Source organism: Carassius carassius, chromosome 5 (assembly GCF_963082965.1).
Source record: "Carassius carassius chromosome 5, fCarCar2.1, whole genome shotgun sequence".
NCBI lineage: Eukaryota > Metazoa > Chordata > Actinopteri > Cypriniformes > Cyprinidae > Carassius > Carassius carassius.
Window position 1 is genome coordinate 33342998 of NC_081759.1, and position 12109 is coordinate 33355106.

At 43.5% G+C, this 12109-nt stretch overlaps 1 protein-coding gene across 5 annotated transcripts in view; it reads left to right on the plus strand.

Annotated features, from left to right (window-relative positions):
- Nucleotides 1–3089: 3089 nt before the first annotated feature.
- cacna1ba (calcium channel, voltage-dependent, N type, alpha 1B subunit, a) overlaps nucleotides 3090–12109 on the plus strand; it is a 125328-nt gene continuing 116308 nt past the window's right edge. For all 5 annotated transcript variants that reach the window (XM_059550794.1, XM_059550796.1, XM_059550797.1 and 2 more), the window contains exons 1-2: nucleotides 3090–3408; nucleotides 3675–3814. In XM_059550794.1, coding sequence (XP_059406777.1) covers nucleotides 3229–3408; nucleotides 3675–3814 — 320 coding nt within the window. In that variant the 5' untranslated portion in view covers nucleotides 3090–3228. The remainder of the gene's footprint in view (nucleotides 3409–3674; nucleotides 3815–12109) is intronic.

Sequence of the window (12109 nt, forward strand, 5' to 3'; positions counted from 1 at the left end):
GTTCAGTCATTACGTCAGTATTTGTAGTCATAAGCACACTCTGAATTTCACTAAAGCACATTATTTGTTTTGAGCGAAGTATTGTCTGTGCTTAACATTACTTGAAGACACCTTCACATTTTGTTCTACCTAATGAATGACATGCAATCATCAACCTCAAACCCTTTAAAAACATAAATTATAAGTTGCTGAAGTTAATTGATCAAGGAAGAGGTTACGTAATTTATGTAGCAGGCCTAGAGCAAAACGTGAACGTTACGTGTCTTCAAGAAGGCTAATGTAAAACACCGACCTTAATTTACTCAAATCGAAAGCTTCATTAAAAAAAAAAAAACCATTAGAAATTCCCAAGGGATCCCATGTCTCAAAACGCTAATTTTCTTCCGGGTTTTCGGACGACAAACTGCACAGCCCTGTTGAAGGGATAACGTAAATGTGAAAGAGACCGAGCACCCTCCGAAAGGCGTCAGTCACGAGATAATGTCCTGATTTTCTCCACCCTTTTCTAAATCAACGATCTGTTTACAGTTGTAGGAAGTGCAGACGCACCCATCCCTCACAGATGTGCCCAGTTCTTCTTAACTTACTTTAAAGTACCGGTCCAAACGGTTTGAGGAGCTGTTTAATTCACTGCTTGGGTCTGGAAGGGTACATGCTGTATTTTCCCCTCTTGCCCCAGTGCCATGGATACTGTAGCGGTACAGGTGGAGCCACTGACAGGCTGCTTCACAGTCACGTGATCTGATTTAGAAGAAGCAGCGGCTGCAGAAATTGGTTAAAATTTCATCACCAGGCTACGGTCTAGTGGAAAAAAGGCTGTTAATATCGTTGGAGCGTCTTCATTTCAACGATATAAACGCGAAGGCGACGGACCGCTCGCGTTATCATCTGTTAGAGCGAAGAACGCAGGCGAGATCGGAGGAAAACATCCAAGCATCTGCAACAGCGCAGGAAGCAGGATCGTACAATCTGCGGGCTTGACTCAATTCAGTCGCAACACAGTTTATAAAGGCACCTTCGCGGCTGGACTTAATTCATGACATGGCTGATTATCTGAATCCTTCGAGTGAGGCGTGAAAATTGTCCTTGCTGGATATGAGCGCTCGCTTTTTTGCTGGATTGTGTAACGTGGAGCGCTAAACTTTAACTGGCGTTCGGTTCATAACAGAGATGCGTTTAGATGTGCTCTGAACGGCTGGAATACTTTAAGCAACTCTGCGTGTTTGTGGCGACTGAACAAGCTCTTGTGGATGCCAGACCTGTACGAATGAGAAGAACTCGTGGCTGGGACTACATCGCGCGTTGTGATGCTTCTTCTTTACTCTCTGTCTGATGAGAATTTGGATGTCTATAGTCAAATCTGCGCGTTTCTAGAATGGCTCGTTTCGGAGACGATCTCCCGACCCGGTATGGAGGTGGTGGCTCTCCAGCGGGTCCAGGCAGAGGGGCCAGCCGGCTCCCAGGCCCCCCGGGCGGACAGAGGGTGTATAAGCAAACAATGGCCCAAAGAGCCCGGACAATGGCCATATACAACCCGATACCGATCAAACAGAACTGTTTCACAGTCAACCGGTCCCTGTTTATCTTCAGCGAAGATAATATCATTCGGAAATATGCAAAGAAAATAACAGAGTGGCCATATCCTTTACATAAATCACAGGCACTTGTAAGAGGGCAAAAGATAACAGTTTGTAATCAGCAATAATTCTGGTTCAGTCTTAGTAAAACAGCAGTTAAGGTCGCAAAAGTTTTATTCAACACAATGAGCAGTTGTGTTAATATCGTGTCGGTTGTATTCTCTCTTATTGGATTGAAATGACATGCAGCATGCAGGGTGTTGTCTCGCTGATGGAGCAAACATTAGCCTATTACAAGGGGGGTCGGTCCTATTGGTTTGCGCTCACGAAATGCCTCTGGAAAAGCTTCTAATTGGGACGCGATATGCAATTCATAATTGTTTGCGTGTGATTATATTTAATGCAACTCTCGTGATGTAAAATGCAACTTAGAATTTGTATTGTTTTTGTCCCTTTCACATCCAGTCACTGCGGTATTGATTCTTTTCAGTCGGGAAACGAGCCTCTCTGTCGCTCATGGCAACCGAGACAGCTCTTGCGTTAGGCTGCCTAAATTGCTGTGCAGTCTACGGAGACTTGCCCCTGGGAATATCACTCATAAAGTAACTGAGATATACCTGCTAAGTCTTTACGTTATAATATTATAGCATTCGCAGCTTAAATCGTAGGATGCAGTCAGAAGGCAATAAAGCTGATTTAAGCGGAACGGGTTAGTGCTTTAAAGTTAATATCATTCCCGAGTCCCCACCGGCGGTCCTCAAATCTGAGTCGTTCCCAATCTTAATGATTTCGAGAAACTGAGTACCTATTTCCCTTTCACTTGGAAAAGTTTGAGGGGATGTTTTAGTCGCTTTCCAAGGTGCTGAAACACCTACGCCTTTAAAACGCGTCCAGGGAAATGCGGAAGCGATGGAGGCTCATTGAGCGCCTTAATGTAAAATGCAGTTTTACCACAAGAGAATAAAGATTCGAATTTTTATTTAGTTTAATTAAAATTTAATGAACAAACAAGGCAACATTTCGCAACTTGTTTGTCTGGAAAACAACATTTGGAGGGCATTTCATTTCACATGTGGTGTCCAACTTGTCTGTATTATTTAAATGAGAATGCCAACAAAAAGTTTAATATGTGATAAATTTCTGTGTGTAGTCATAGTCACAAACAAACAAGCAAGGAGCTGTTTAAAAAAACTATTGCTAATCACTGTGGTGTGGGGGGCTAAAGAAGTCTAAATAATTAAATTCTCTATTTGTTGACGCTCCCCTTATGTTCATATGACTACAATGAGTCTACTAGTCTGACGTAAATGTGTTTTGAGGAGTGCCACGGGAAATAATTATCCTCCTCCCCACTAACCAGCAGCTCTGTGAGGAATGACGCAGTTCACACAGCTCTTGACTGAGCCATAAGGTACCTGGGATGAAGTGGGAGACATTTAATCAGTAATTCTCTTGGAAAACTGATAGTGGGGTTGTAGGAGGGTACATTTTAAATATTTGTCCAATAAAATATGGGTAGCTCTTTAACCAAAATTACTGATAAAAACTCTCTCTTCGTCTCAGGCACCGAACTGCTCAGTCAAGAGCTGTGTGAATTACGTCACAGATACACCTGTTCTTCATTAACCTCTGCACTAGTTTCCAAAATTGAATGATGATCATATTATTGTGGTGCATTAATTCCAACTATTTGTATCTCATGGACTCTTTCCTTAACACCATCACTCCATTTGAGTACTTGATTCTTGCCACCATTATAGCAAACTGCATTGTACTGGGTTTAGAGCAACATTTACCAGCTTTAGACAAGACACCCATGTCAAAGCGACTGGTAAGTTGGACTTTCCCTCATTAAACAGCAATTTTGCACTTAATTGTCATTTGAGTATCCTTTGTGTCTGAATTCTACCCATTCTCCACCTTAAATTCACTTTATTTTTCTGTATTGTGCTGCTGTAGTGTATTATAGAAGAAAAACAGTTTAATGATAGTTGAGAGATTTAGGATTCTCTTTATGCAAAGTTTTCATTTGTAAACTTGCATTTTGAGCCTTATTTTGTATAAATACCCACTCATGTCTCTGCTCTCTCGTAACAGGATGACACTGAACCCTACTTCATCGGAATATTTTGCTTTGAGGCCGGGATCAAGATCATCGCTCTAGGCTTTGCTTTTCATAAAGGCTCCTACCTCCGCAATGGGTGGAATGTTATGGACTTTGTTGTCGTGTTGACAGGGTAAGTCCAAATATTCTTCAGATTGTTACTCACTTGAATGATTGCTGTAAGATCTGAATGTAAATTAAAAAATTTAAACCAGAGGAAAGCATTAGATATAAAATATTTGGCCATGGTCGGTCACAAAAGAAAATGGCCAATTGTTTTGTCATTTCCGTGCTATTGTTGACAAAAACCTCAGTGGAACTGAGTTGAGAAGTAAATTGGTCTGCTTGACCCAGGCAGTGTAGCGGATGTCCTGAACATAGATAAATGATGTTTGTGAATCTTGCCTGCAGTCAGACCAGGGGTCTGGATGCAGGGGATATGGCTTGCGCTCCAGTAGTACAACTGCCTGGTACTTTGGAGGTGTAATGGGGTGGAGAGGAAGCTACTTCATCTCCAGCAAGGCATACAGAGGGGACATTCTGATCCTTATTTAAAGCATTATAATCTGGTGTAGATGATTCTTGCTGTCAGCATTTCTGTTTGCCCTCAAATATCCCTGTATTACTTTTGGTTGTTTTTTAAATTTTTCCGAAACTGAGGCGAACATTCAATAACAGGATTCAGCTTTATTTGTTTAGATGTTCCTGTTACTGTGCAACTTACAGATGCTCATTTCATTGCAGTTGTTTTAGTTGTATTGCATTGTCATTTCCAATATTTGTGATTGAAAAAGTCAAGATATTTTCTTATACAGGGTAGTTCAGTGCTATTTTCACAAAGTATTGATTAAATTATTGGTTTGTACACTGAAAAAAAAAATTGGTGTAGAAACTATTTCACTCAGAAATTGCTAGTAAATTTCACTTACAAAGAAATTGCAAATAATACACAAACATTTTTATTTACAAATATGTTTTTAAGTGTAGCAGGGTCATCAGAGTTAACTGAAACTAAAGCTATAAACATTTTAAAATCATAAAAAAACACAAAAAAATGATTAAAAAACTTCAAAATTAAAATAAATATGTAAAGTATAAAAATAACATTATTAGAAATGCTATTTAAAAAAATCCATAAAAATAGGGCACAATGTACTTTATTTTTATGAAGGAATTTTCTATATTGATATTTTACAGGTGTTATACTGGTATTTTGAATTTTGTACTGTTAGACAATTATAAATACATTTTTTGTTCTTTAAAAAAACAAACAGATTATAGTAGTTAAATCTATAACATTATTTCAATGGAGAATAACCAGAAGACTCATTTTATATAGGAAGAGTCAATGTCATTTAAATGGACAGCAAGTGAGACAACACGACTGGCTCCACTGGTTGCCAGGCCCCAGGGGTGTGCGCTCATCCCGGGGGACTGTGCCGTGATGGGCATGGAGTTACGGTGGAGCTGGTCCCTGTATGGTTACTGGCACTGCCTTTCTCGGGCTAATGGCAGGGATATTTATTTTGTCCATCTACAGAGGCTTACGTCAGCCCATCATCTCACTGCAATAAACAGATTTAGTAGAAGCAGTTCTGTTCCTGCAGCGGAAAAGTCTGCGCAGAAAGCCAGAGGATAAAGAGCTGTCTATTTGCCTCTAGACATCTGAGGCAGCCAATGGAGTTTATAACAGGCATAAAGAAGTCACATTATAAAAGTGGGTCTCTTAAATTAGATTTTAAGGTGTCTTTATAAATCATAATGCATTTTTGCTTTTAATATATATATGGTAATACAAGCTGGTCCATCACTAAAATCATAAAATCCTTGACAGGTAACAGATTTGCCTCATTAAAAGGTGACAGGATATGATTTGATAATAATTATACTTTAAAAGGGTGCAAACACAAGCAGTTCAGTTTGATCAGTCTCGGTCAATACTTATTGATCTATGTTTCAACCCCAGACTGCTGTTCGATTATCAGAGGTGTAAATCCCAAATGGAAATGCTTTTGAATACTTGGCCCAATGAGCTTCGAGTGTGGGTGGGGCTGTCCTGCAGACATTGCAGAAACAGAAACCAATTGACTTACAAAATTATTGGGGATTCACTTGGTAGATTCAGTATCAGTTTAATAAAATACAAACTAGATTTATTATTTACATGTTGTCTTTTAATTTCATGTTTATGTTTGCATTATTTATTTTATCACATTCAGTATTGTTTCACACAGAATAACAGTTTTATCTGAATGTTTTATACTATAGAATTAATAAAAGTTATATAGTAATAAAATAGGTGTATTATTCCCCTTCTTTATCCCGTCTCACAGCTCTAATGTGCCTCCAATAAGATCTTTGGACTTGCTAATAAGAGAATATATCTGATTCTCTGGGTTCACATCTCGATCAATACTGTATTGAACCAAACAGAAAGGGAATGGCTTTGCTACACCACTTCTCTTTATGGCTGTGTGTTAGAGTGGTGCACTCCTTCTTTCCCTCCTTTCTCGCTCCAACCGGTTTTAGCGGGTGAGGGGTGTGGTGATGGCCAGGGATCATGCTGCTGTTGATGCTGCGATGAACCGAATGGCCGCTGGGGTTTCCTGCTCAGATCAATCGCTCTTAATGAGCTGCATGGGTTCCCTGGAGGACGATTATGTTTACAGCCTTGAGTTTCTCTGGGCCCCCATAGAAAGGGTCCTGAGGAGGGCTTTGGATATTAAGTTAAGGAAATGTATTGTGTTTGGAAGTAGCAAGACTGATGAGCTTTTGTTAGTAGACATTACGTGGTGTGATAGCTAAGAATTTTTATCGATAAAAATTTAGCCTGAGATGTATGATGCATGAGATACAAGCATCCAACAGTGCATTGCAAGAAAGCAGACACTGCTTTTATGTTCTTCAAAATCTGTTTTCTTCTGTTTCTGTTATCTTTTGCATCTTTTTTATTTATTTATTTTTAGAGCTCTACTACAAAAGTTGTAGTAGTATGTATGTATGTATATATATATATATATATATATATATATATATATATATAATTATAATACATAATGTAATCTTATATTTTATATTTAAAAAAAAAATTAAATGTTGAAATTATGATTTCTTCAAATTTGAATAATCTTTGTATGTAGTTATTGTTGAAATCACAAGGTGAGATTTAATGATTTTTTTTTTATTATCAAAAAGTCGGAATGAGAATTATTGAGAGTGTCAAACTCAGTTCAACCTTAATGACAAATGCAAATTTTTCTACAAAATGATTATTCAGTAATTGGCTCGGTTATACAGTTGGCAGTTTGACAGACTTTTTTATTTTTATTTTTTGGGGGCGAATGTGAGGTTTGTTTTTATTGTCTACTAGGCTTTTATTAAGACATATTAAAAAATGATATTATGTTAATACACTTGGCTGCTGTGAAGGAATCATTTAAGAATGGTATAAGACAACATTAAATGGCAAACCAAAATGCAAAAGCTGAAACAACTGATTTTCACACTGGATTTAAGGATGGACTATGAATGCTTGAGGGTCCGTATTAAACTAGTGTCAGTTTAAGACCCTTGATTTAGAATCGCCTGCTTTTCATGCAATATAGCCTATGTGCTTACATTATATTTCACTCCTCCATCTGTTGAGGGCTGTGTAGGTGGTATGGAATATCCTGCTGCTTCTAGCACAACGTCAAGAAGCAAACTCAAATTTTAAACACCATCTGTCCGGAGCTTTCGCTTTTGCTTTGTCCTGTTTAATTGCTGCAGTCTGGGGCGTGATTGAGTCATGTTCCCTCAAAAAATGTCTTTCTTCTTTCATCTAGTTCCAGCTCCCCTTGTGTCCAGCTGTATGTGGTAAAGATGTTGTATATATATATATATATATATATATATATATATATATATATATATTTATTTATATATATATTGATCTCATTCACTGCATTGTGTAACAGCCTACACTGTGTATATTCCACCTTCCTGTTGAAAAAAATAGATTTTGCAGTAGTTGCACTTCTTAAAGCAATATCCTGATTTCCCCTCTCTCGATTCTCTGGGAGTAGATTGGGTTTCTGTGGTTGCCACAGAGGACCTTTTCCTGTCAATACTAGTGTGTTCCTGTGGGTGACTAAAGTAATTTGCTTGAAGGTAGACAGTATTTTAGACATTCAGGGTGTTGCAATCCTCCCTTGATGCTGACATAAATGTGGCAATGTCATTAACTGATGAAGACTTTGAAATGCTTGACAAGTTGTCAGGGTTTTAAAAACAAGAGGCTTTGTTGTGATTGATCTCTGAGTAGATTTTCTCTGCTGTATGTACTGTATCATGTTGTGATCTGTTTGATGGCCTAGTTCTGCATCTTTTAGCACATAGGCCAGGTCAAGAGGTGTGGGATTGAACAGTCGGGAATTTTGCATTATGGACTTGGCGCATATTGAATAAGCTCTCCCACTGTTGCTACTCATCATCTCTGATGATATTCAAATAAGGATTTAGGTTGTCTTGATAGCAATGTTTAGTAGTTCATTCCAATGGCAGTCCCTGATTCTCCTAACAGAGTTGATTTTTGATTTACCACACACTAGTGTTGTCAAAAGACCCGGTACTTCGGTACCAAGTCAGTACTAAAAAAATTTAAATGTGACGGTCCTAGGTTTCTTTAAGTACCGGTAGTACCGAGGTCCCGTTCAAACCCGGTTCAGCGCTATGATTTGCCTCATGAAAATGAGGACGGAATCTCAAAATCCAGTCATGAAAATGAAACTTACATTTTAATATGGACAGTCATAGAATTTGTCAAAGTTAGCATAAATTAATCAAATCAAATCTCCATATGGACCAGTATCTGTAAATGTTAAGACGCAAAAGTTGTTTGAAATATGAATCCGTGTTCTGCGCGTCCCTGTGTGAATTAATGAATGGCAGAGACGTGCGGGTTTGTTTACTACATAGACTGAAGCGCATGACGCTTGCATTAATTTCAGCATCTGAGCTTCAGAGTTCTCTTACGAGAGCTCTCTCGTACTGCGTCTTAGCTAAGACGCTACGGGAAAAGTCTCTTTTCACGAAATACTGAAGCAAAAAATTATCCTTAATTTTGTATTTTTGTAAAGCGCATTTGCAGCAGTACACAGCCATAGGCGAGACGGCTCGTTCGCTCATTGGCTTGTTCTGCGGCAACTGCACAGCCTATCGAGCGCGGGCTGATGCAACATCAGACCAATAAGGGCGCTTCGCGCCCTTCTTGCCACTTCCCGCCGAAACGGGTGTGGCCCAACCTATAAAAGGAGCTCGAAAAGGCTGACTCACCTGATTTTTCATCTCTTCAGCGAAGCTCACGCATCGCTGGATCACGGAGGAAGCAAGCGCCGTCTGAGAAAGCACATCAGCAGGACGAGCCATTCTGAAGCTGCTGGCATCGCCGCCTTCCATTGCCGTTCCTGCTGCGCTATCCGGCGCCTATATCCTTTCAATCCTGTTATATACAAGCTGTTCTTTATGTGTGTGTGTGTGTTCGCCCTGCGACACACACTCGTAAAAGAGCTCGCGTCTTTTTTAAGATGCCTTCCTGCGGCTCGTCAGAGCCCCACTCAGCGAGGGAGACCGGTACGTCATCTGTGTCTCCTGCCTGGGTGAAGATCATGCAGCGCTCGCTCGCTGACGGCGGATGCCCCCACTGCGAGCTGTTGCCATGGTGACTCTGAGGACTCGCCTGGCCTTTTTCTCTGAGCCTGCATTCTCCGCTGCGCTGAGGCGCCGTAAAAGCATCGCTTCCAGCGGATTCCGGAACCGTCTTCAGCTCAACCGAGCTCGCCGGTTCGCCCTGCTTCACCGGCCCCCCCCTGCATCGCTTCCCGGTGGGCAGCGCCCGCTGTTTGCCGGCGCGTCGTCCGAGGAAGTCGATCTCAGGGCCGCGTCGGGGGAAGAGGACACACGCTCTCTGATGGCTTCGGGCAGTGATGGCTGGGCGAGCTCCGAGGATCTCGCGCCTTCTGCTCAGAAGCCCAGCAGACGAGCTGACATCGAGAAGGAGCCGGGGCGAATGCTCGTGTTGGCCGCGATGTGTCTCGGCCGCGAGTGGTTTGCACCAGCGCCCCCCCCCTCTCGTTCCCGGCTGGATGGTATTTCCCTTTCGGATAAGCGTACTTCTCAAAGCCCGCCTCATTTCTTCCTGAGCTTCACGAAGAGGTGGCGAAGGCTTGGAACGCTCCATATTCAGCACGAACTCGTTCGTCTGTCTCACTAGCATTCTCCACACTGATGATGCTAAAAACAGGAACTACAACTCACTTCCGCCGGTGGAACAGGCGATAGCGACGCACCTTTGTCCGCCCTCTGCTGGACGGCGGCAAAAGCGGTGTTGCCATCTAAAGCCTCCTGTGTGACGCTGCGTCGGCACTACTAACGATGGCTGCTTCATCGAAGCGCAGGTGTACGAGTTCCGCTGTGGCCGAGCTCTCACCCAAGCGCGCCGCTGTTTCAGTTCCAGGAATTGTGACTGTCTCAGCGTTTTCTGCAATGCGCAAGCCTGCACAGTTGCCCGCTTGCCTGCACACAAAAGCCGTTATCACAACAGCTTCAGCAACGCAGCTCGAGACCCCCGTTCTCGCTCTACTGGCCGTCGCCCCGCGCCGCGGGGACCGTGGCAGAGGATTACGGTGAGGCCGGGAGCCCCGAAGCCATCCTGGGAAAGCCATCTACGCATGCTGCATGACGCTGCGTCGGCACTACACACGATGGCTGCTTCATCGAAGCGCCGGTGTACGAGTTCCGCTGCGGCCGGGCTGTCACCGAAGCGCACCGCTGTTTCAGTTTCCAGAGATTGTGACTGTTTCAGCGTTGTTTGCAATGCGCAAGCCTGTACGGTTGCCCGCTTGCCTGCACACGAAAACCGTTATCACGGCTACCCAGATATTTCCCGAAAAAGGTGTAATTTCTGGTGTCCCGGCCACGGCCGATGGTGCTATAAATGTAGTGACGATGCCCACTGCTCAGTGCCCATCTCCGCATATAAGCACAGCCCTTCACACAGGGCTCGCGCCTATAAAAGCGACTCAAGTCGATCACGCGCACTACATAGTAGACGTGCCCACTCCTCAGTGCCCACAATCACTATGTCACACGCGTCATGTGGTTTCTGTAAAAATGAAACCCGTGCACGTTCGTCCGGCCACGGCCGATGGTGCTATAAATGTAGTGACGATGCCCACTCCTCAGTGCCCATCTCCACATGTAAGCATAGCCCTGCACACAGGGCCTGCGCCCATAATCTCGACTCAAGTCGGTCGCGCACACTGCATAGTAAACGTGCCCACCCCTCAGTGCCCACAATTACTATGTCACACACGTCATGTGGTTTCTGTAAAAACGAAACCCGTGCATGCTCGTCCGGCCACGGCCGATGGTGCTATAAATGCAGTGACGATGCCCACTACCCAGTGCCCATCTCCACATGTAAGCACAGCCCTGCACACAGGGCTAGCGCACATAAGATCGACACAGATCGGTCGAGCGCGCCGCATAGTAAACGTGCCCACTTCCCAGTGCCCACATACACTATGTCACATACGGCGCGGGGCTTCTGTAAAAATGAGACCCGTGCACGTACATTCTGCACAGGCAGACAGCGAGTTGAAAGTGGTAAAAGTGCACACATGCAGCCCACGGTTACTCGCAGATATATCGAGTCCCACGGGACCCGCTCAGCCTCCCTCCAGTCGGTTAAGCGCCGGAACGGGGTCGAGGAAGAGCGATCTGCCCGCTGTGATCAGCGCGCTCCCCGCCTCAGATGCGCAGCACACTCGAGCGCCGCCGTTGCCCAGTCAACAGAGCGCGTTTCGCATCCAGCCCTTAGCCATTCATGCAGATGCATGGTCAGTGCTTCCAGGGGTTTCGGATTGGGTGCTAGGCATTATAAAGAGAGGCTACTCGCTACAGTTTTCTCGACGCCCACCGTGCTTTTCAGCGCGCGTCGAAACTACGGTCAAAACAGAAGTAGCACACATACTTCGGGCCGAAATATCAAAACTGTTGAGCAAAGGGGCTGTAGAGCCTGTGTCTCAAAGCGAGGGGGGGCTGTACAGCAGATACTTTCTGGTGCCCAAGAGAGACGGGGGTCTCCGGCCCATACTGGATCTAAGACAGCTGAACAGGCATTGATGAAACACAGTTTCAAAATGTTCACGACCAGGAAGCTCCTCGCGCAGATTTGCAGAGGAGACTGGTTCATGTCAATAGATCTGAAGGACGCGTATTTTCAAATACAGATAGCGTCAAACCACAGGCGATATTTGAGATTCGCCTTCGAGGGCCAGGCATACCAGTTTGCAGTCCTGCCATTCGGCTTGTCCGTAGCTCCTCGTACGCTTACGAGGTGCATGGATGCAGCGCTCGCTCCTCTTAGACTCAGAGGCACACGAGTGCT